The sequence below is a fragment of the Xyrauchen texanus genome, chromosome 4, assembly GCF_025860055.1.
Source record: "Xyrauchen texanus isolate HMW12.3.18 chromosome 4, RBS_HiC_50CHRs, whole genome shotgun sequence".
NCBI lineage: Eukaryota > Metazoa > Chordata > Actinopteri > Cypriniformes > Catostomidae > Xyrauchen > Xyrauchen texanus.
The window spans coordinates 27,969,600-27,995,577 of record NC_068279.1 but is presented as its reverse complement, the minus strand read 5'-3'; the positions used below and the strand labels follow the sequence as shown (position 1 = coordinate 27,995,577).

Genomic DNA, 25,978 nt, shown 5'->3' with positions numbered 1-25,978 from the left:
GGGATAATTAGCTGCCCCAAAATGATGGAGTATTTTATGTTGTTTCCGCTGTAATGACAAACAAAAATCCAGCAGGACGCGTCGGCGCATCTGTTGACCCCAGAGGGTTTAGCAGAACCTTTTCTTTAACAAAAGGAATGCGGACTGGGCTCTCTAGAATCTGGGTTTGATCTTGTTAGGATCCATATGAATACTCTCAGACGAAATGATGAATCCCAGAAACGGAACCGACTGCATGTGAAAAACGCACTGCGCAGGTCCAACTTTGTAAAAATAGTCACCCCCTGAGAGTTCGAAAGCTGAGGACATCAACGGCAAGGGATAGCGATTCTTTACCATGATTTAATTCAGCCCACGGTAATCAGGATCTGAGCAAACCATCCTTCTTCTCCATAATGAAGAACCCTGCACCCTTCGGAGAAGTGGAATTACGGATGAGTCCGGCTGCCAGAGACTCGTTGATATACCTTTCATGGCCTCCCTCTAAGGAACCGAGAGTGAATACAGCCGGCCTGTGGCAGAGAAGTGCCTGGTAGAAAATCGTTCATGCAGTCGTACGGGCAATGAGGAGGCAGGGAACCGGTGCGGGACCAACTAAACACCGCCTCCAGGTCATGATAGGCAACTGGCACCCCAGATAGATCGCGAGCTGTGCATTTTAATGGCCAGGACGTGGAAATGTGGCCGGGACATCCACAGTAAAGACACAAGCACTGGGTGAGGTGACACTGCTTCTTCTCAAGAGGTAGATGGGTCCATACGACTGCATGGGCTCAACGTCTGATGAAGACTCCAGCAACCCGTCAGCTGACGGAGATGGGGAAGGACATGTCAACTCACCTGGCTGGACAGTGCCCCTCTGGTGGCATCGGAGATGGAGCCTTTTATCAACTTGTGTGGCCAAATCCAAAAGGTAGTCAAAACGTGGGGGAAGTTCCATGGTGTAAATTTCATCCAGGTTACTATCCGCAAGCCCATGCAGGAACTGGTCCCACTGAGTCTGGTCTTTCCAGCCTCGAGAGTGTGGAACTCAATGGCAAAGTCAACGATAGACCGATCACCCTGAGTTTAACTGCAGAGGGCTCTCGCAGCATCTCTTCCCTGCGTGGAATGGTCGGATAACTTGCGGAATTCATCAGAGAAGGCTTGGAACGACACGCATCAAGGATGGCGGTTATCCCACATGGTGGTACCCCACTCACAAGCCTTCCCTGTCAGAAGCCCAATGATGCAGGCAATCTTGGCAGTATCTGATGGGAAGGGGGAAGGTTGCAAAGAGAAAAACATGGTACATTATGACAAAAATTACATACACAAGCCATCCTCACCTAGGCTGGAGGGTTCAACCTATGCTCAGTCTGTCAAGGCATAGGGGGTACCGCCAATGAATAAGTGGGAGGCTCAGTGTGCAGACCGGCATCTGAAGGGAAATGAAGCTGCTGCAGAACTGTCGTCAATTCTGTCATGATAAATTCCAGGACTTGGTTGGTGGAGGCGATCTGCTCTTGTTGGTGTCCCGGCAATGTGCCCTGTTGTGCGAGGGCAGTACAGAAGTTGGCTTCCTCTGCTGGGTCCATTTGTGGCTAGATCGTAATGTCACAGTGGCACAAGGAAGGACCCAAGATGCAGAGGATCAGTTAATACAGTTTATTGACTGTGATGAGGAGGAGGGTGTGGCTGGGCCATGATGGAGCACAACCGGTGCTGAATCAGCTGATCGGCGGGAGAGTAATAAGGTGCAGCCGGAGATGCCCGTTTGGGAGAGAGAGAGATGCACAAGGCCGTGCTGCATGTTTGTTTATGTTGGTTTTAAATTTACCATTAAACTTTGTTTACTGTTCAGCTGGATCCCACCTCCTCCTTGCCCGTCCTTTACCTGTTACAGTGGTGCCAAAACCCAGGAGTCGCAGAGTCCTGACCTATGCCATCTGTCAGGAGAGCAGCTGCGACCATCTGCCTGGGGACAGGGTTCGCTGCCGGCCGCCGAGAGCCAGAGTAATCGCAGCCATCTGCCGAGAGGGGGTGAAGCAGTTCCGTTCGCCAGGGGCCAGAGGATTAGCTGCCATCCACTGGGGGAGGAGCGAGGTGGCGTCCGCCAGAGGCCAGAGGAGCGGTTGAGGACTGGCAACAGCATGTCCGGGAGCCGTCAAACAAGTGCTTCTCTCTTTCTTCCCTCTCTCTCTCCGTCTCCACTCGCCCTTTCCCTCTCCCTCTCCCCATATTTTCCCTCGTCTCTCCCCCCAGGTTCACAGTAGGTGGGGTGGACCACCGGCTGACAGAATGGCCGGAAGGGCAGAGTATTCCCCCAGAGATGGGGGAGGGGAGTTAGTCAGAATGGTGGTGCCAGAGCCTGAATCAGGCGGGGTTGGAGTGTGACGAGGAGGATGGCATGGCCAGGCCGTGATGGGGCATGGCTGGCGCTGAATCAGCTGATCAGCGGGAGAGCGAGATAAGGGGCAGCCGGAGCCGCTGGTTTGGAGGAGAGAGATGCACATGGCCACGCTGCACGTTTGTTTATGTTGGTTTTAATTTACCATTAAACTTTGTTTACTGTTCTGCTGGTTCCCACCTCCTCCTTGTCCATTCTTTATGTGTTACATTGACAAACAGAGAGGCAGTTCAAATAACTGAAGAATATAAGTCCAAAAGGCTGCAGTGAGGGTGGTGGATTAGGAGGCGGCTGAAGAGTGATCAGTACAAGGAAGGAATTCGATGGATCACCCCTGGCAGCGGGAACAGGCGAGTGGAGAGACTGGAGGTGGCACGGGCAATAGAGAAGTCCAATACAGGAAACTGTCAACTGACTAGAGCCAGACAAACACTGAGAGACAAAACACATCACAGATGGACCGAGGCTGGAGAGTAAGGTAAGTAGCACTCAACACAAACTACAATCTACCAAAGAATGAGACAAACTCAGAGGTATAATAGGTAGAGGGAAATAGAGCACAGCTGCCATTAATAAACAAACGAGCAGCGTGATCAGCATTGCCATAGCAACTCTAATCACAAATAAGAAGTGGCAGCTGGGGAACACGAGGGAGAAGAAAAACAAACACACAGAACAAACATGATGAACCAGCCGGTACTGTGACAATGTGAACATGATTTTAGTTTGATAATAGTTTTGAATACGTGCGTATTTTAATGTTTATTGACTGGCTCCATTCACTTGGATTGTGTGTTCTTGTAATTGCAATCTTTGTTTCTTTTTTTTTAAATTAACAAGGAACGATTCAAAATATTTTTTGTGGTAACCAACATTATGTCACAAATGTTATCGATTGATCTTAACTTGTGTTGAACCTGGAACATCCCCGTATGTTCCGTTTACATCTTAAATTTGTATCTTTGTTCAGTGCATTTCACTACTGTTATTCCTCTGAGCTTGGCAGGTTTGGATTACAACTTTTACTTTCCCCTCTCTCTCTCTACATCTCTGTGTTTCTGGATGATGAGGAGAATGCATTTAGATTATTTTCTGTAACACCTGTGCAAATGGACATCAAAGTGCTTTTCATGCGTACTGTGTTCTACATTCATGACACACGCAGAACCCCAACACATCCTGACCTCAAAAACATGCTTGCTTTTAGCTGCCTTCACATAAATTGCTCTCAAATTAACACATATAGTGTACATATAGATGTAATGTCACATCACACATGTACACTCATGTGGTCTTTGATGTGTGCTTTATTCATGCTCATTGTATTCCTGCAGTTATCTCAACTCCCTCCACTCTTTACAAACGTAAAGAGATACACAAGAGGTCACCTACGCATGCTCTTTCTCTGTCTGGAGGATCCATCCACTTCCTCTCTCATCCTCCCACTCCTTTATTCAATCCCTCCATCCTCCTCCTCTCTGTTGCTGAATGCAGATGATTCTCATTCAGTGATCCATCTATCCTTGTACGCCTTTCCCCCTTTCTTTACACATCCCTCTCAGACTTTATATTTGTGTAGAACAAATAAATGAATCAATCAAGTTAGGAACTGATACAGTATTTCTGACTGGATGGGCCACATTCAAAGCACACCAAACATTCATATAAATGCACCACTGTGACTGCACATTTCATATTAATGCGCCTAGTGGCTACATTGCTTAGCAACTGCAAACTTCTTTTAAAATACTAGTAAATTTATACCGTTTATACAACTATATTATTTACTATATTTTAATATATTACTGTATTACTATAAATTATATTACTAATAATAAATGTAAGTGTTAATTAAATTATTTAACCTGGTTTTTATTAAAGGTAATAAAATTGATCTTAAAAATAATGACATTTCAGTTAACACTCATGTTGTTCAAAACATTTGTAACTTTTTTATGTGGAAAACAAAAGGAATCATTTTAATTAATAGGTCTATCTTTTTAATACAATGGCAGTGGATATTACCTCACTTATTAGCTTAAAAAAAGAAAAGTATCATAAAAGTAGTTAATGTAGCTTGTGCCTCATATTCTAAGGCATACCAAAAGAAAGAACCTGACATTTCAGTGATTTTCAGTAAAATTTTTGACGTCCTTGAGCTTTATGAGAGAAACTCGTTCACAGTGGCATTCACGAGAGAACGTGAGTTGATTTTGCGTTAAATATAGTAAGTTCTCTTGTGAATGTTTGAGACACTGTGAATGTAAATATTTATTGAACATTGGTGTATATGTATATCACATTGCTGTTGCTGCCATTTTTTAAATGTCAAATTAAGTTCAGTTAGGAAGCTCTGCATGGCGCAGGCTGATAGGATCAGTTCCTGACACACCTCTACGTAAACCAGTCAGGCCATTACACCGTTCTGTGAAAACATATAAAACTGGTTCTCACCACAATAGCTCTGACTCAAGTCCAGCAGCACAGGCTTTGCAAAGCATTTACCCTCCTCCTCCCCAGCTTCACGTGTCTAGATCTGCTTTACATAAGGGTAGTTCAGTGATTTTGTTCAGCAGCAGCAGCAGCATGTCTCTCTTGTCTCAGTTGCAGCACATTTCCAACAGCAGCAGCATATTGACTCATTTCAAGCAGTAGCATCAGCAGCAGCCGTATAGGTAAAGCAGATCTAGTCCAGATTTAATTTAGACCAAACCTACTCCAATGTCATTTACATTAATACAATATTTTATAAACTACTCTGAATGTTGTCCTAACTGAAAAGCAGTAATCTACTTTGCCTGTGGGCCCTATTTTAAGAGCGTTAAGTGAACTAAGTTTGGACTTTGCGCCAAGATTAGATATAAACGTCTTAGCGAAATAACCTAATTTTCAGGGAAATAGCAAATTGTGCTTTGCATCACTTCATTAACATATAATACACACACAGTTTGCGTGTATACACCCACAGAGAGCACAAACTCTCCCACCCATGCCCTCTTGCACTTCACATTGGCATGAAAATTGCACTTAGAATTAGTATTCTTACAAAAATTGTACTTAGAATTAGCATTCCTACAAAAATTGTACTTAGAATTAGCACTCTCACAAAAATTGCACTTAGAATTTGTGCTAGGCCAGTGCTGTGCCTTGTGCAGTCATGAAAATAGAGCCCTATGTGTTACGTGGATATTTAACAACACTTATGAGGTGTTCTTTGTCAGAAATTGAAGCAAAGTGTCTTAGAACACCCCTTAACTATTGTAAAATTACTGTAATGCATGGTCTCTCGTGATTGCTTTATTAAACAGACTCAGAGAAAGTCATATTAGTGCCACATGTTGTGCGGCCTTAAGCAAATCGGCATAAATATTCCTCCCCCTGCTTATCAGAGCAGACATGAACATCCTGCTGAATGTTTTACTATGCAGATGAAACCATGTGTCCTTCATGGATGTAATAATGGGATTATTAAAAGGGATAGTTCCACCAAAAATGAAAAAATATGTCATTATTTGTTTCAGCGGAATGTTGTTCCAAACCTGTATGATTTTCTCTCTTTCATGGAACATAAACATAAAAAGAGATATTAAACTTAATATCCAAACTGTTCTTTTCCATACAATGAAAGTATTTTATTGTATGGAAAGAGCAGCGTGTACATTCTATTTTACATCTCCTTTTTTTCTTTTTCTTTTTATTCTTAATAAGATGAGAAAGTTTGGAACGACTTAAGAGTGAGTAAATGAAAACAGAACTTATAAACCCAAACTTTTCTCTCCAATTTCTGACCAGCAGGATGGATGTACTGTTAAGTCTCCATGGCAAGCTCATATGCTATGTATCCTTTGCATTATATCCTGGTGCTATTTTTTAGTGTGTGTTAGCATGTGTCATACTCTACTAGCTCAGCATCTTCTCTGCCCTCTGCCTGACAACACACACACACGAACACTTAAACACTTAAACACACACACACACACACACACACACACACACACACACACACACACACACACACACACACACACACACACACAGCAGAACAGTATATTGATAAGTTGCTTCCATCTGGGCATTTTGCATGCCAAACTTCATAAGGGTCAGAGGGAGAAAGAGAGGGGTTATACGGTTGTCTCTAGACAATGTTTACACATCTTATAATTTGACAGGACATTTATGAAATTTTAATATGACAGTTATGGCCGTAGGAAAGAAAAATCACAAAGTAGATCTTTTTAAAATTTCTATTGTTTCTCCTAGACAGCAGTGAGATTAAATGGAGAGCAAATATAATCTTTTGCTTAAGTTTCCTGCTTCTCAGATACTGAGAATCATCTCTAGCGTTTATCATTAAATACTTCCAAGACCTATTTATCAAATCTCTGCTATCTACATTATTTATATGGCTCTATAATCCAACTTTACGTTAACAGTTTGCTCTGCAAAAAAAAAAAAATATTTTTTTTTTTGCCTTGTTTTCCTATACAAATATCTAAACATCCTTAAAATAAGAAATATTTAGGCAAAATGGTAAGATATTAAGACTTGTTTTCAGAGTGTATATCTTGGAGTAAGCTTATACATGCTTGAAACAAGAAAAAAATGTTTGCTAATGGGTTAAGAAAAATAATCTTAATTCAAGATTGATTAATTTCTTTCTTACTCCACTGGCAAAACGTTTTTTGTTGCATTAATAAAGTCTTAATGCCTTAAGCAGTTTTGCTTCTCAAGTTAATCTATTTTTAAACACGTTTAGATATGTTTACTGGAAATGAAGTCAATAATACTTGTCTTGAAAATACATTTTTGCAGGGTCTCATTTGTGTTTTTTATTTTAAATATTTTAAGAGAAACATCTGAGCAAGGTTCTTGTGATCATGGAAACTGAATATATTAGGGAATTAAAAATCTTTGATTTCTAGACCTGGCAAAGTCGTAGATAATAAAATCTGAAAAATCATGGAAAGGTCAGGGAAATTTCTGTAATGAATTTAAAATGTTATATTTATGCGTTTTTCTTAAATATTTCACCAACTAAGCTTTACTCTTTGTGATACTTTGATTATGAATAGTAAAATTTGGCCTCGTCCATTCATCCATTGAGCTACTGTACATTATTTTATTTGTTATATTTTATTAGAGACATTTGCAATGTATAGGCCTACTAAGTATTTAAATCTATTACTTAAAAGTATGTAAACATTCAAATCTGTTAATTGGAAATGGAATGGAACGTAACATGGAAATATACCACATTAACCTCAGTAATTGTACTACAAATGACTGGACAGGTCATGGAAAATTAAAGTTGTGGAAATTAATTTGTCAAATGGAATGGGAACTCTGTCTGAGACAAAGTGGATACTTCACTAAAACATACCTGAGAGCTACTTAAAAGCCTGTTGAGCTATATATAAAGAGCAATATCTGACCAACATCATTTTTCTCTGAGTGATTCTGTTAAATAGAAATAAATTCATCTAATTCACCCTTATTATATCCCAGAAAACTGCATCAGTAAATTTCTTCCGTTAGTGTGTGAGTTTCCACTGATGGTAACCCACACTTTTCCACCCAAAATATGCTGTCTTGCCACACCAGCCTCTGTGTGTGTGTGTGTGTGTGTGTGTGTGTGTGTGTGTGTGTGTGTGTGTGTGTGTGCGTGCGTGCGTGCGTATGCCTGTGTGAACGACCCGGCCCTTCCTCTCGTCATTGTTGCCACGCCTCTTTGGGCCGTCCTTCAGACATGCTCACAGTGGGAGTGGGCTGTAGAGAGGAGAGGTTTCGACTTAATGAGCCTCGTTTGAGCAGCAGATGATGAGGCACACCTGATGTCAGTGGAGCCTCCTCACTGCTGCCATTAAAATGCTGAGCATGTCTCTCTTCTGGAAACAGGCTTCTATCTCCTTGTGTGCACACACTGGCATCCTTGCAGTTGCAGGAGCAGAGCGGGTAGGGTAGCGGCTGAAATTGATGCACTGCCAGACCCGCTCCCCATACCAATAGCGTGAGTTAGAGAATTTGCCGGGGTTGACAGCATGCGTTGCAGCCTACAGGCATGGATGCATACCCCTCACACACCACAGCCTCAGGGAAGACAGGCTGCCAGAGAAGCCACGTCCCCTCGTGTCACTGAAAGAAGGGGAACGTGTGTGGCCATCAGATCTTGCCTTCATCCTGGACCATCCTATGGGCACTACCAATGCCATTCACAATGAGGGCACCAGATCCCCATTTATTTTGGACACTTGGAAAAATTTTTCCCTTTTTTTGCACATTTTTGTGTTTATTATTAATTATAATAAATGCCCCTCTGAGGCCTGACACCACACCAACTGTGCCTGTCTCTTGCTCACCCCACCACTGTGTGTGTGTGTGTATACATGTGTGTGTGTGTGTGTGAATGCGTGTGCATATGCCAGTGTGTGTTCTCAGTTGTGTGTTTAGAGAAAAAAAATCAGCAAACAGTAAACAAATGACAGGCTAGTTGCCATGGAAACAGAGGGAGTGCATGGTTGCAGATGCAGGAGAATGAGAAAAGATGCAGAGATAGAAGGCCTGTGGAAAAAGTCTTTATTTGTTTATTTGGGAAAGAGAAATGAAGAGAGTGAAAGTTCAGCTTATTAAACAGTTTGGGAATATGTGATGACTGAGGGAGATTAGATGAAATATTAAAGGGTTAGTTCACCTAGTAATGAAAATGATGTCACTGTTTACTCATATTCATGTTGTTCCAAACACATTCAGACTGACTTTCTGCCATGAAACACAAAAAGAGATGTTAGGCATAATATTAGCATTTGTCATAAAAAATATTAATAATAAAAACAATATAAGATGCCCTTAAATTAAGTGAGGTAAACATAGTGTCTAAAATGTATGTCATAGGTGTTTGGAACAACATGAGGGTGAGTAAACAATGACCAAATTTGTCTATTTAGGTGAACTATCCCTTTCAGGATGTGGGAATGATATGAAACATGGGAGAGTTGAAAATTGAGAATTTCAGAAAGAAAAAATGAAAAGAATAAGAAAGTGGGACTGAGGAGAAGAGAAGAGAAGGATGGGAGGGTGATTGAGGAGGAGGCTGTTGGGTTTCTCGCTGGCTGGCATGAACCACTTACTCTCTCATCATTCATCCTGACCGTGTGTGTGTTTTGTGTATGTAGGCATTGGTCTGTGTAACTGTGGTAGTGTGTGGTGGTTGGGGGTATGTTTTAACTCAGAAAATGAGCAGAGGAGAGTTTAAAAAGGTGGCTGTAGAGACAAATATGAAATTGTCTGTGAGCTATTATTAGACCCTTTTAGTAGGAACTCAGAAAATGTGGAGAGAGAGATTCAGAGAGAGAGAAAAGAATATAAGGTGGGAGGCCTACAGCACAATGAGAAACAAAGGTATTATTCTAATCTCATAAAGCTCTCCACAGAGAAATAATTCCCTTTTCCCTCAATTTCTGATTCCATCTCTCATCCCCAGACCTCATTCTCTTGTCCTCTCTCTGTATTCCCTTAGCTCCAGTTATAAAGATGCCTCCTCTGCGACTGTTGGGAAGGTTCGTGATCTGGCGTCATTTCGCCGTCATTTCCGAATGGGATTTATGACGATGCCGGCATCTCAGGACTTGTCGCCCCACTCTTGTGCGGCCGCCATGGCCCCACGCTCCCAGTCCTGCCACGCTGTGGGCACCGGTGAGGGAGAGGAACTTGAAAATGGTTATTATCCAAACTCAGACTCTCAAAACCAATCAAATACATCCCGCTGCCCCCCAGCCAAGCCTAAACGCCACCCCAATACTCGTCTCAGCTCCACACCTCAGCTGGAGCATCCTGCCCGTGGGGTCCATGCACCACCGGACACTCCGCCACCTCCACCTCCTAATCACCTACCCAAACACCCAGAGAAGCGCAATGGTAAGTGAGGGTGACTCTGAGGCATATAGAGTTCCAGTTTCATTATCAAAATCAATTGTACGTTCATGTTAAAAGTTGTATTCATGACTTAAAGGTATAGTTTTGTCATTATTTACTTACTTTCTTTGATGGAACACAAAAATACATTTACTCAAGTCACCATTCACTTTCAATATATAGAAAAAAATATGCATTGAAAGTGAATAGTGACTGAGGCTGTCATTCTGCCTGTCATCTATTTTTGTGTTCCGCATAAAGGCTAATTCATATTTACTGGGAGAACAGGTTTCTTTTAGCTTTTGTTCTGATATGGTGTTCGGTTGGTTACATTTTCCATGATACATGAAATTACATGAAATTCATTACCAGGAAAACTTGGTTTGTCAAAGAGCATTGATGATTGGTGGTTTGGACATGACATTTTTTATTTATTTTCCACAACAAACTAAATTTAAATTGAAACAGCATATAGTATATGGAGGCTTTTTTGCCTGGGGTACTTTAGTTTGTTCAGGAGAAAAAAATTGCCTTTTCCATTGTTTAAATTAGGGTGAAGAAAGACAATCATTTGGGTTTGGAAGAAAATGAGGGTTAGTACATGATGGCAGGATTTCCCCTTAAGAAATGACAGAAATAACAATCTGACTGGTTATGTAAGTGCACAGATGAGTGAAACTGGATATTCAATGAGAAAAAAAAGTGGGGCTGTACATTTATCCATTTGGAATTAATCGGATCTTGAAAAGTGGGTGTTACATACCAGAATAGAGCCAAATTGTTAGAGGGGAGGAGTTAAAAAGTAAGAGTGCTTGGTCATGCCAGCCGAAAAAGAAAGATGTTTCAAAGGTACAAAGACAAACACTTTCTTTATTTAGAGTAACGTGCACCCATGATTTATGCACAATATGAACAGGAATGTGCATTAAGAAAGTAAATACGGTTTTGTTTGACTTGAAAACTTGAAAAATCAAAAATAAATGATGTGAATCAGAATGCTGTACACACATGATGTATTTATTTGACCTTTTTTAAAAAAATGTGTTTTCTTCTGCTTTTCTTTGATTGTCCACTTGAATAGCAATGAAGAAGTCAGATTCAGGTGAAATGTCAGGACGGAAAGTTCCTCCATTGAAACCAAAACGGAGTCCAAGCACACAGCTCTCCTTTGACCCCCCGCCTACTCGAGTCCCACCCCCAACCACACCTCTCAACTTCCAGAGCTCTGAACCCTCTCCACGTGGTGAGGGGGGAGACGATGAACCAGTTTACATTGAGATGGTGGGCCAGGTGTTCACCCGAGAGACTCACTGTGCTCCCACTCCTCTCCCCCTCACACCCTCTGCCACCACGCCTGACTCTGACTCAGACCAAGGAGAGGCCATCTATGAAGAGATGAAGTATCCACTACCAGACGAAGCAGCTCGAGATGCCCACCGCCGCTTGCCACTTAAACAAGAACGTATTAAGTCCTCTAAATCTTACCACTCCTCTATCATTTCATCCGCCTCCTCTTCCACCTCCTCCTCTCTCCCGCGCCCCTCATCCTCTACTCCGGCCTGCTCCTCCTCCAAGCCTAAAGTGACCGTCTCCACCTCTCATTCCTCTCCTCTTCCATCATCCTGTTCTTCTGCATCCTCCACTCCCATACCTCAACCCCTCTCCTCGTCACCTCACCCTCCCCGTGCCCCCACACCCTTCCTGTTGCCAGGAGCGAAGCCTGAACATGAGTCCAGCTCTAGTAAGATTCCAGCACCCTTTCCTAACTTGCTTCAGCACAAGCCCCCTCTTCTGGCATTTCCTCAGCCAGCTGCTGCCTCCAGTGGAGTGGGGGTTCAGCACAAGTCCAGCTCGGCCAAGATCAGCGTGCAATCAGCCTCCAGCCTGCCAATGTCAACCAGCACCTCCTCTGGCACTAGCTCCACTAGTACTTCCAAAGAGTCCTCTGGAATCGAGAAGGAGAAGGAGAGGAGGGAAGGACAGCTGGGACCGGCACCGGGACTCAGAGCTCGGAGTCATTCCACTCCTCTTCCTCCATCGTCGAAATCCTCCTCTCCATATTCCCACCACCATCATCATCATCACTCACACCACCGGCCTTCCCACTATCATCATTATCGCAAGCCTGATAAAGAGGCCTCTTCTACGGGCAAAGGGTCAGGGCAAGCTCAGTCCTCCACCCAGACACAGTCTAAGGAGGGCAAGTCAGTCAGCTTCCTGCTCAAGTCCGAGAAACCTGAGCGAGACAGGGAGAGGGAAAGAGACAGAGAGCGGGACAGAGAGAGGGATCGTGATCGAGAGAGAGACCTGAGCACGCCATTGTCCAACTACTCAGACACCCCATCCTCAAACACATATACACACACTTCTCAAACCGGTACTAGCACCACGCCGACCTCGAGTCTACCACAATCATCAACAGCAGCCACAGCACCTTCCTCCTCCTCTTCTTCTTCCACTCAACGTCCCCCGTCTCGTTCTCATATGCACCGTTCACACACACCCCACTTGTCTCATGGCCTTCCTGCTTACAAACCTCCCTCCACCGACAGTCCCCTGCTCTGGACTTACCCTTCTGTCGGTTTCCGCCACCCACCTGCCTATGACAGCTTGCGTGGGGGCTCGCAGTTGCCATCCTTGTACACAGACCCAACAAAAACTGGATCTGCAACCCTGGCTTTGCAGGCCAAGACCGGGTTCATTCCATGGGAGAGTGCAGCTGGATTGGGGCTCACCGATGAACAGGCTTACTGGCCCATGCACAGAAAATTATCATTCAGTCATGGGAGCCGAGACACAGAGAGTGAGTGATGGGGGAGATAGTGTGAAATTAGAATGAATGATGATGGGGAGAAAGATTTCGTAGAGGGGGTTATTGGTATGAAAGATGGTAACTTTAACACAATACATGTTTGGAAAGATTCTCTATAGCTTTGTGTTTAGTAAAATTATTAGCAAATTATATACAGTGGCACAAAATTGTAACTGGACACTTTTAAAGACTTTTTAAAATCTTCATGATATTGTATTAGATACAAAATATCAAATCAAGTTGCATCAGCAAATAAATGATGCTAGACCTGAAAACTCTCAGAACTAACTTCACATTTAACCACTAAAAATTACTTTGACACCAGCTTTTAAATAACTAAAATGGCTTTGACTCCACTGGTTTAGTTCATCACATTAACTGCAGTATCTACAAGTTCCACTACATTTGAAAACCAGAAAGTGTCCAATTACATTTTTTTATTATTTATCATTTTAACACATTTCTTCTTTATTTTAAAAAGTGTTTATATGCAGTTTCATTAAAATACAGTATTTGAATACAAATTAGAATACATTTTGTTTTATTGAATGTGTTTGTGTATTCACTAATGCTGTGTAGAGGAAGATGGGAGTGTGTGGAACGGCAGTTCAGAAGCTCCTATAAGGAGAGAAAGGGATGACATAGGAGCAGCCATGCGGGGTGGAGGACACTCCGGGATCCCTGTGCGGGCAACAGGGAGACACAGTGAAAGTTTGGCAGGGGCAGACGGACCCCCAGGGCTGAGAGGACTGATACGAGCAGGACTGCCCTTACCCTGCCAAACCTTCCCAGCATGCCGCAACGGAGGTGAGATCCAATGGAAATGACACAAGGGCAAGTCTTTATATTGGTAGTTAAAACACTGGATCAAGATCAAGGTTGTTAAGGTCAAAGATACAGTACATTTGTATATTTGTAGACTTGCTGCTGTGATCATGTTTGCAGTGATTTGTTTGAAAAGCAACACATTTTATAAAAGAAAAATCCTGTAGGCTCAAAGTCCGGCCCATGAACCATATTGGCCCCCCATTGGCCTGTCCACCAAAATTAGAATTATATAATGCATGTAGACATTGTCATTGATTATGATGGGAGTGTTCTAGTTTTGCTGCATTGCTCACTTGCAGAGAAGTAAAACTTATATTCAATATTTTACATCTTAACTTACATTGAATTACATATATTAGAACTTAATTCACATGTGCTTGGTTGATTAATCCATTTAAATCACAAAAGCTTTTGCGATGTGTTTTTTTATAATTGTGTATATACATATATATATATATATATATATATATATATATATATATATATATATATATATAATCTATAGAAGATATGGAAAATGGACAGATGAATTTGCCTTCATTTTAACATTCCATTGATATACAAAGCCACTGAATCAATTACTATGAGAGAGCACCACCCATAACTTTACATTCAATGTAAATTTGTGTTCATGAGTATGAGGTATAAGATATATTTGAATCTAAAATAAACATTATTTATAAGTAAAATAAAAAAAAGTATTGTTACCCATGAACAGGTCATTTTAATATTTGGTCCCTGCTCACCAAGCATTTCCTAAATGTGGACCCCAAGCTAAGTAATTTGACTAAGGAATTCTGGTCTACAGTGCCATTGAAAACAGCAAGTAATATTGAAAAACACACTCTGAGCTTACTGGAAAAAACCATGAAGGAAAAGTCAGATTTACCCAGACATTTACTGTTTTATCCACAGTATTGTAGTTTGCTGGCTAGCTAGTGTCCTGTCTGTCACAGCCATGGATCTCATGAATCTCTGAATATTAAACAATTAATAATTGTACGCCCAATGTTAGCTGGGATAGGCTCCAGCCCCCCGCGACCCTGTACACAGGATAAGCGGTTGACGATGGATGGATGGATGGATAATAATTGTACAGCATGAGAAATTCAGGGGTGAATTCTCTAAATAGTTGCACCATTTTTGTGCACAATATTTCAGCATCCAGCCTGTGTCAAAGTCCAACTTAACCAGACTGATTCATGTTCCTGAATCCTACATGGCAGTGATGGAGCAATGCTTTAAAAGTCGCATTAAAGTATGTCAGAACATGGTAGTCTGCTGCATTCTCTGCAACCTAGCACTTACAACTGGCCTGCAGATTGTGTAATTGCCCCATGCAAATTGTGATCAGCAAATGTTTTGGGCATGTTTTGTAGATTTACCTGATTTGCATAATTAATTTAGTGAATCAGATGTGACAATGCACAGACAATGCACCAAAATTACAAGCGCTATCAGCAAGCACAATTCATTCTCAGTGAATTCCTCTCAGTGAGTTCTTCTGATTGCTGCCATGTCGAGTTTAAACATGTTCATTTTGTTTTCTGGCCAGCAAGATGGCAAAAGCAATTGGTTAATTCTAGGTTATGTCTATGTTTATCGTCTATACTCTAGATACATTTATAACTGGTAACTTTAGATGTGACATGTAATTTACACCAAACTTTAGACAAGAGGTCGGCAAACTATGGCATGCGTGCCAGCATTGGCACATGGAGTGGTATTCACTGGCAACAGTTTACCTAATGTTTTCATTATCTGAATGGGAGGCTACTCAAAAAGTTAAAATGTGGCGAGACTGCAGTATACCCAACAGACTTGTGCAGTGCGTGCAAGCCATTCACACATCCCGAGCCGGCAGCGCGTCACTTTCAGTGAATCGCGTGAGTAAATGCGCCTGCTTCGTTTCGGTCAGGCAGTGCGGGTGACAGCCTACATTCCGTGTTTCATTTGTTTCTTTTTGCTCTCAGAACAACACGTGATGTAATAAGGAAAACACCACTATTAATCCTTGAGATTTCCAGCATACAGGTACACCCTCCTTAAACCATGGTTACATTCAAAATTACATTAAACAATTAAAAGAAAACAAACCCACATCATGGGGTTAAAAAATCTGAGTCTATTCAAAATATACATTAAACCTGGAAACAAAGTTTTAGGATTTTGCAGGTGCAATTCACCGAAAAGGGTTAAATAGTTGATCGGCTGTAATGTGTGAATCTTGCGCGTGCGGTGCAAGTCTCGTCACACTTTAATAGTGTTTAGTCTCCCATTCATCTGATGAAAACATGCTGCATGATCATGAGGAAGGATTACATCAAGATGTAGATTGGAATGCAGGCACACAGCCAATGACCAGGAAAATAAAAAATGGCACTCCATGTCAAAAAGGTTGCGGCCCCCTGCTTTAGATTTACCATGAGACATAGACTTGTGTTAACTTGAGTTATGACTTGTGATTTGATTTTTAAAAAAAAAGAGTTTTCTTGAGACTTGAACTTGCAAACAATAACCTTGCTCTGTGTCTGTAACCTTTCATAGAGATGGGTCGACTTGGCAGGTCGTCCTCCACATCAGGAGTGAGGCAAGTCGGGGGTGACGTTCAAAGGCAGAGCAGTCTGCCAGCCAGAGAGGCACTCAACCAGGTAACACATGCCAACACTGCTTAAACTGTCACTATTTCAGCATAAACGTGCACTCAGGGAGTTTTTACACATGTGCTGTTATTCATATCCTCAGCTCTCTTTAAAAACACATACCCAGGTAATACACACATTATTAAGTAGTCCTATAGCTGGTTTAAACACAGTAACTGTCTGAACAACAGCACTATTAAAACCATTAACCCTAGGCACATGTAATATAAAAGATTTTGGTGTGCTGTTTGCTGGAAGGGCCTCATCCTGTTGTTGTAAAAAACAGAAAAAGGTGCTCATTGGTTAGATTTTGTTTTAGTCATTCATTGAATGTGCCAAAATGTAGTCTAGTGCACTTCTTCTGGTCTAAAACTTAAAGACCCTTTATATCAATTTGTCTAGTAAAGCATTGGCATCTAAAAACTAGTATTCCCATAGTAATTCCCATAGTGTGCAGTGTTTTGAACCTTTCCAGTGGAAGTAAAGGCAATTTACTTTTAAACCATAAAAATTGCCTTGAACTGTCATTTTCCTACAGTATATGTATTGACATTAAAGGAAAATAAACATTCTGTATTCAATTACTAACCCTCATGTCATACCAAGAATAATTTAGACCCTTTCTATTTAAAAAATAAAAAAGGGAAAAATCGTGGTTGCAGTAAGGCACTTACAATAAATAGAAATGAATGGGACCTGTCCATAAACATCAAAATACACACAGTTTCAAAAGTATAGCCACAAGACATAAACATTATGCGTGTTAACATGTTTTAAGTATGATAAAATCAAGGGTTTACCATCGTTCCAGCGTAATGTCGTCATGAAAACAAGTTATAATATTTTATACTTTACACAGATATGATTAATAAGTGATTTTTATCACACTACAATTATGTTAAAACATTTAATGTTTAAATCTTGTGGCAACACATTTGAAACTTTTGTGTATTTTATTTTTTGGATTATTTTCCATTGTAAGTACCTTTTGTAAATCACACTTTTCTTCAATATTATTTTTGTGGAAATCCACACTGTACCATTCCTTTAACCCTTTAAACGTATGTGAATTCAAATTAATGTTCCCCATTGTTGCTAATAATACTGTGGATGCTGTTGCAATGACCTTTAAATGACCTCATCCACCAACCTGACACACCGAGAAAACCCCTGTCAGGAGAATATTTGCATTTTGTGCCTTCAGAAAATACTTTGAAATGGTGCAGCCTGTTCAGCCTCACTCTATGTAGACACTGCAGTAATTAATTAAATTTAGTCCAACTGGTTAACATGCATAAGTGTAATTGACACCGGGCTTGACAGATACGGCAGGTGATCTGTTACTAATTTCTTTCGGTTTGTGCCCCTGTAGCTACTCTTCCAGACAGTCATTAGGTAAATCTCTGAGCCCATTGAGTCACCATCATCCCCACCCAAACATGTCTGTAGCACTGCACTCCACTGCAGGGTCAATGAGTGCAGAGAGAAAGGGGCATGAATACAAAGAGAGAGAGACAGGGAGGGAAGCACTGAAATGCAGCAGAGGAAAGACAGAAGGAGAGTGAGAGGAAGAAAAATGCTAAACAGAAATGAAATAAGGGTGACAGAGACACAGAAAGAGAGCACAGATGCAGTAGACAGGTGGAGAAAACAGGTGCAGCTGTAAGAAAGTGTTTTTGATTTTCTGTGTTTTGTCACTCTGTGGCAGGCAGACAGACAGACAGTCTGTGCGAATGATCAAACTCAAAGCTAGTGTCGATGCTGGTGTCTCTCGGCGTCAGTCTGTGACAGGCTTTGATTCTGGTATCAGAGTGTCTCAGTCAGCGGTTCAGTTGGAGAGCCATTTTGGGAATTTTGTATGTCGAATGTGTGTGGAGCGCCAGGGAGGATCCAGATTGTCGAACACGTGGAGTGGCCTAATGTTGCGCATGGATATTGCAGTTCCTGTAGCTTTAGTGGTGTGTGGGTTGTTTTAAATACATACAAGTAGATATTGTTTCACATTTTTAAAGCAATAGCTCACCCAATAATTTACATTTTGAAATCATTTACTCACCCTCATGTGATTCCAAACCCATATGGCTTTCTTTCCTCTGCAGAGCACTAAAGGAGAAGTTTTAAAGACTGTTTTCCATCCACTTTTGCGTCTCCATTCAGTGAAATTGCAGGAAAAGTCTTCAGAATTTCTCCTTTTGTGTTCCAAATGACATATGGGTGAGTAAATATTGATAGAAATTTTATTTTTGGGTGAACCATCAATTTAAATGGTGTGTGGGTTGTGTTATATGCACCAAGAGTGACTGCGTGAAACTTGCAGCACATGCAAGAAAGGATCTTTTATTTTCAATTTGCAATAATGTATGTTAAACACTGTGCAAAAGCCTCCCTTCTTTTCACCTGGTATACTGCTGTTTCTTGGCAAAAGTTCACATGCTGACGCGGTCATTGTGCATGTGTAGCACAGAGTTTCACTCGTGTGAGCCGATTTGACCTTCCCTCTCAGTGCAGGGGGAAGGGATGGATGATGGGATTTGGCGCTATGCCGCTATCTGGTGGCGTTCTTTGATATAGAAAAGACACCTATCCAGGGTTCAATATTAACACTCATTAAACAGCAATTGCGAGTACAGATTGGCTTTTATATGGTGAGCATATAAAACTACTTACCTGTCAGTTGTTTGGTAACTTTTGTTAGGAACTGCAACCTGACATTAAATGGAATTGTAAGAACAAAAGTCTTCATGTTTTTGTGGCAGGTGCAGATTCACCAAAAGACAGAGACTAGCGTGTCTCATAAATGAAACTGCGAGTGACTCCATCAGTACATTTACATGTGCAGTTATAATCAAGCTATGACAGGGTTTTGTGTAGCTGAGCTATAGTCTTCATCTGTCTGTCCAGAAATATACAGATCAGCCACAACATTAAAACCACCTGCCTAATAATGTGTAGGTCCCCCTCGTACCGCCAAAACATGCCAGACGGACTGGTTTGAGTATTTCTGTAACTGCTGATCTCTTGAAATTTTCACACACAACAGTCTCTAGAATTTGCTCAGAAAAACAAATTTACTTTGCCAAAAACAAAAAACATCCACTGAGCGGCATTTCTGTGGACATATATGCCTTGTTGATGTGAGAGTACAACAGAAAATAGCCAGACTGGTTCAAACTGACAAAGTCTACTGTAAATCAGATAACCACTCTGTACAATTGTGGTGAGAAGAAAAGCATCTCAGAATGGTATTCAGAGATGCGGGTTGGCGCTGTTTTGGCGGCACGAGGGGGACCTGCACAATATTAAGCAGGTGGTTTTAATGTTGTGGCTGATCGGTGTAAATTACACAACACAAAATTGAATATTTAAAAGGAAGGATGTCTACTAATTAAATGTTAAATGCACATTGTTCATCACCTCTGTCTTTCGGCGAGGCCAGTTGGGATCCAATTACTGTATATATTCTGGATGAAGCCGAGCTACAATCACATTAACTATGTTAGTCCGGCTTCATGAAAATCTGACTATTTCAGTCAGACTAAAGCGGTTACACTACATTCTAAAAAACTGATTGAAATCAAACTTTGAATGTGCATGTAAACGCACTGAATGACCTGTGCTCTATGTCACTAATATTCAAGAACAGAAAAGCTAAATAATCCCATTGTAATCCCAAACCAATATATATTTTTAAAATTTTCAATTTTACATCCAGTAAAAATATTTACGGCTAGAAAATATTCTCAATTCAACTGCCACTGGACCTGCACCCATCCCTCACATGAGAAATACCCATCACAGCATAAATACAGCTTTAAACAGACTGTGGTACTCCCTTGCTTTCAACACGCAGCAAATGTTCAGAGATGCTTAATCACTGTCTTTTCATACTCTGTCTCTGTTCTATAACCTAGTGAACTCCCTTGCTTCTTAGTCAGCATCCTAAAAACCTCATAAGTGACAGATTTAGAATGCACAAAACAGGCAGCAACTTCAATGAACCACAGCCTTCACATGGGAAACTTAACACTTGATTCCAATAGAGTTTGGTGTAAAATAGTCAATTTATATGGATAGATGTCAGTGTTGAATGAAATTTAAATATATTCATCATAATAATTTCTCACGCTTCTGGCCATCATCTTGATGGTTTCTTTTTTACTCATTGCAATGCCTTCTTCGCGAGGGGTGCATGCAAAGCTGTCTTATTGGCCATCAGAATGAAACTTGCATTAAAAAGCTAGAGGCATCATAACAAATGGAACAGAATGCAGTTGTCTCGAGATGCATTTTTAAAAGTTGAATTTCTTTTAAATTGACAAAGCACCTTGGAAATGTGGCGCTTATGTGTGAGAATCTGAAAAAATAGAGAGATGCAGCATAATGTCCAAAGATGTCCATCTAGTGCATGTTTACGTAGAAAAATAATTAAAGAAAAAACAGATGGATGCAAAAACATGTTCTTTGTGAACATCCCCTTAGAATTAGACTTAAAGAAGATATCTCAGGAGGCAGCATTATTATGCTGCCAACGTTTTGGAACAGCCTTTGTGTCTGGAGCATGCCAATGATGCCTTAAAATGCTGCATTAGGAGGCAGCTCACTAGGTTTGGGAATAGAGTGTATTACACATTTGCTGTGTTGATTTACGAAAATTCCTTAAACCGTTTTCTCACACTTTCACTTCTAACTCTCCCTCTCTGTATCTCTTACTATAGTTCCATGCGCTCTCCCAGGTTCAGTCTCAGGCTCCCTGCAGTCCGTCAATGACCCGGCAGCAGTACCAGCACCAGCAGCAAGTTCAGCTCCAGTTCCAGCAGCTGGCTCAGCTCGCCGCACAGGCCCAGGCTCCCATCAACGCAGGCTCATCCTCCCCAGCCCAACGTGATGGAAAGCTCCTGGAGGTGATTGAGAGAAAGCGCTGCCTGTGTAAGGAGATTAAGGCACATCGCAGGCCGGATAAGAGCTTATGTAAGCAGGACAGCATGCCTATTTTACCCAGCTGGAGGAGAACACCAGAGCCAAGAAAGACTGGAACACCACCCTGCCAGAGGCCACAGGCTGTGGTGTGGGACACGGCCATCTGACCAAGAGGGAAGAGAGACGATGTAGGAGGTGGGGAGAAAGAAAGACATGCAAATGACTGAGAGAGATACAGTGAATGAAAAGATACAATGAAATGAGAGAAGTGGCCTTTGAATGAAGAGATTATAAAACAACTAGAATAATGGCAGGGAAGATAAAGCGAGAGAGAGGGAAAAGAATGTGTAGTGCTGAAAGAATAGCATGATTTAGATTCAATCTCTCTGTAGAGTTTGGAGAGAAATCATTCAGAGTGTTTATGTGCCATATAGCTGCAGCAGCCTAAACACACATACAGTATACACTCACACTCAAAAAACACTCACTGGAGATCCACTTCAGATTTAACTCGCTCTGACCTGCTGCGAATATAACCTGTGCTGCTGAGTTTACAACCTTTTCGAACACTGGAAACCTTTGGGACACCATGAACATGAACGAGGGGGAGATATACGTTCTTTTCTTTTAAGGAATAAAGAAATTATAAAAACGTAAAGAAGTGTAAAAACCCAAGAGACGCTACAAGATCATAGTGTGTGTTTCTTCCTATCATAAACTGTCTGTAATTTTGGGCTAGTCTGTTTTTACTGACCAGACTTACTCAATTATGCTGCTGTTTCTGGGTACCCACTAGACTAATGTTTTTTACATTCCAGAAGAGAGAGAGAGAGTGAGTGCGCGCGCGCGCGCGTGTGTGTGTGTGTGTGCGCGTGCATGCGTGCGTGTGTGGTGAACTTTATAGATGTGCATTAGAGGTGTGTGATGTTGGATGCGGAAAAGAAATGCTTTAGCGGGTGCAAAATGGCAATCTTACAAGAAAAAAAGTCAATAAAACACAAAACTTTTCTGATATATGTATATCATAAAAAGTCATAAACTCTTGCTTACATGCTTATACACACATTCAGATACAGTAATGGAGGATGAAGGGTGATATGGTGCTGTTGTAGTTTGTAGAAGAGTGATCATTTGATCAATTTTTCTAATTACTGCCTATTAATTGAGTGCCAATTTGCTGAGTGTGGTGGCACATGAGTCTGCATATCTGGGTGATTGAAGAAGCTGAAGTTCTGACTTTTGTAGCAATATTTGTTAAAGCAGATAGTCTAACACCCTCAAGATAACAATGGAGAAAAAACAATAACCAGTTACATCTAGGACAGAGCTTCATCGTATTATTTCACAAGGACACAAAATCAGTCTTAACGATAACTTGATGAAAACAGTGAAAATAGCAACCATTAAGTTTAAAGGAAGAGAGTCATTAAAGGAATGACTAGCGTGATTGTTTTTTTTTTGGGGATAATTTACTCACCCTCATGTTTTTCCAAACAAGTGTGACTATTTTTCTTATGTGGAACACAAAAAGAGATGTTTTAAATAATACCTTAGTGCATCTTTTCAATACAATGGCAGTTGATAAATACTCACTTTAAAGCTTAAAAAGACCCCAAAATGATCATAAAAGTAGTCCATGCGACTCATGCTTCATGCAGTATTCAATGTCTTCTGAAGACATATTCTTTCACAGTGGCACACATGTAATTTAGTAACTGTAATCGAATTAAATAATTTAAAATGCAATGTGTTGCACTACTTTGACTAAGAAGTACAAATGTACTTTGTAATCTAACCCAACACTGCACATAGCACTCATGAACGTGTAATGACGTCAAGATTTTCACTAAAAAACTTACTTGCATTTAAAAATAAATCTGACCACAACTAATCATATGACCTTAGAAGACTTGGATTATAATGCAGGAGATGCGTGGACTACTTTCATTATATTTTTTTTATCCTTTCTAGGTGAGGAACACTGCCATTGTATTGAAAAGACGGACCTTGATATTCATAAAAACATTTCCACATAAGAAAGTCAAATGGGTTAGGAATGATATGAGGGTGAGTAAATTATGACAGAATTTAGATTTTCAGGTGAACAATTACTTAAACAAAAAAAAAAAAACAGGTAAAAATGTAAAGACCAATATACTGGCTGCTTTAACACAAAGTGTCATTGCACCACTGTTCAGCTAAAAACATTCGTACTACCACAATTTTGTATCTGTTAACATTCAATCCGTATCAGAATGATCATACCCTGACCCATCTCCATGAGCTAATGTCCAACTTTCAGTCTCAGTCCGTTTGACAGCATAGCCTAATGTGTCAATCAAACGGGGTTGCCATGGGGTCAGGCTTGAGAATGGGAAGGGTATCCATGACAGTAAGATCACATATATGTAAGGTCTTTGTCAGTCACGTCCTACTACAATCAGGGTGAGCTGTCTAGAAACCCCCCCATTTCTTAGAATGAAAAAACAATTTTTAAGAGCAAACTTCACCTCACACAGTCCAACACTCACACACACATGCATCTACACAACATACTGGAACTTTCCACACAAAAGAATGCAAACCACACAACAAGCTCTCAAGATTAAAACAAGAAAAAAAATAAAAATACACAAGTGTTAAAATCTGTAAAATAAACATGTACAACTATAATGATTATGTAGCAATTATTTCCACTTTCATACTTGTAATCAATAAATATATTGTAGCATATAATGTATAAAAATACAAGGTGTGCGTTTTATAAAGAAATTTAGTAGTTTTATCTGTGGCTACCTGTCTACACTGTAATGAATGGACCGCTGAAAGGCGAGCCCTCTCTACTAAATTCACAGTCTCAGACACATACACCAACATTTTGTTTCCGGCTAGTGTCATGCAAGTCCCTTTAAGCAACTTAAGTCTGATTGCATTCATACCCTCACAAACATACTCCCCTGTTTCTGTACAGGTCCACACAGCTCGTTGGAATATCACTTGGATATTTTTGAAACTGCTTCTGCTGCTATATTGAATTACTACTGTTGCTTACATATCCCTCACTGTTGTTATTTAATTTATTTAGTTCATTCTTTTTTAGTACTATTTTGTTTTTCTTGTTATCATGTGGGATGGAGTTTTGGGAAGTGGATCCTTCTGTAACCATTGGTAATTGAATGTTTCTCAGTTGTTGTAGTGGTTGTATTTTAAAGTTGTTGTTATTTTTAGAGTAGTTAGCAGCACCAACCTGCACAGTTCTCACCCTGGCAACACTACTAAAATATATTGAAGGCAATGTAGCTAGGGTTTGACTTGTTGTCACCTCGACACCAGGGTTTTCATTGCAACACTGCACCACCCAGGTGGCCATTTTAAATACAGTCTTTATCAAACAGTACGGAGGACCACAGAAGAGGAGGGCCGGTGCAATGGATGCTGAGAGTCCTTGAAGGATTCCCTTAAACATTCAGTAAGGTTGGACTGCATCCCAGTCTATTTCAATTGTGCCCAGTTTGTACTTCAGATATACTAAATAATCATCTAGTGGCAATTTATTAAGATGAAAAGGGTAACTTAAGTATTATTGGGTAAACTAGTTTACAGAACCTGTCGGCTTTGCGTGTCTACATAAAAGGTGGCCATATTATGAGTGCCATAATATATTGGTATGGTAAGATACGGTGTAACTTGGAAATCACTGTAGTGCTATATTTGCTTTGATATCGTCATTAAATAAATTTTATATGATGAACAGAACATTGTGTTTGTAAGTTAGTGTTTGTGACGTGGGGGGTGTTAAATAGATTGTGTTGCAATTCAAACGTATTCTTATCTTACAGATCACAAAATAAACAGTATATGATTAGATGTAATTAGCCAATGGGATGCCATCACAGTTTCATACAGTGCTGTTTTTTTATTTATTATTATTCATGAATTCACTTTCTCTCCATCTTGACCTTCTGGTCCTGCTGTTTCAACATCTAATTACACAGTGGGGAATTCTTGGAGAGTAATATTAGAACAGAGGCTGTGTAAAGTTTTTCTGACTATCATGTGGAGCATAGGGGGTGCACTGTGAACACTCAATTCGTGTGTCTAAATTATTGGTGTGAATGATACTAGAATTAGCTTGTGTCTGCATTAATGTGTCTCCATTAACACTAAAATAGAATAGAATAGTATTGATGGTATTTATAACTTGTTTATGTCAGCATCATGAATGCAACAAAGGGTGCTGTATTAACACAGAAATGGGATGATGACTGATTTGTTGTTTACTGATGTCCAATCTGTCTTCCGTCTAGAATCACTTTCCAGATGATAATTTAATATTTTGATACGGGATATGTTCCAAATAATGCCAGTGGAATGATTTTATATATATATATATATATATATATATATATATATATATATATATATATATATATATACATATATATACACACTGATCAGCCACAACATTAAAACCACCTGCTT

General features: G+C 40.6%; 1 protein-coding gene across 5 annotated transcripts in view; it reads left to right on the top strand.

The window, feature by feature from the left end:
- LOC127635815 (neuronal tyrosine-phosphorylated phosphoinositide-3-kinase adapter 1-like) overlaps positions 1-25,240 on the top strand; it is a 58,215-nt gene extending 32,975 nt beyond the window's left edge. For 3 of the 5 annotated variants that reach the window (XM_052116052.1, XM_052116060.1, XM_052116069.1), the window contains 5 exons: positions 9,903-10,300; positions 11,379-13,100; positions 13,689-13,916; positions 16,485-16,588; positions 21,295-25,240. In XM_052116052.1, the coding sequence (XP_051972012.1) occupies positions 9,903-10,300; positions 11,379-13,100; positions 13,689-13,916; positions 16,485-16,588; positions 21,295-21,663 (2,821 nt within the window). In that variant the 3' untranslated portion in view covers positions 21,664-25,240. Of the gene's footprint in view, positions 1-2,685; positions 2,868-9,902; positions 10,301-11,378; positions 13,101-13,688; positions 13,917-16,484; positions 16,589-21,294 lie in introns of those variants that run through there. The other 2 variants (XM_052116076.1, XM_052116085.1) reach the window with 2 other exon arrangements.
- The last annotated feature ends 738 nt before the right edge of the window (positions 25,241-25,978 follow it).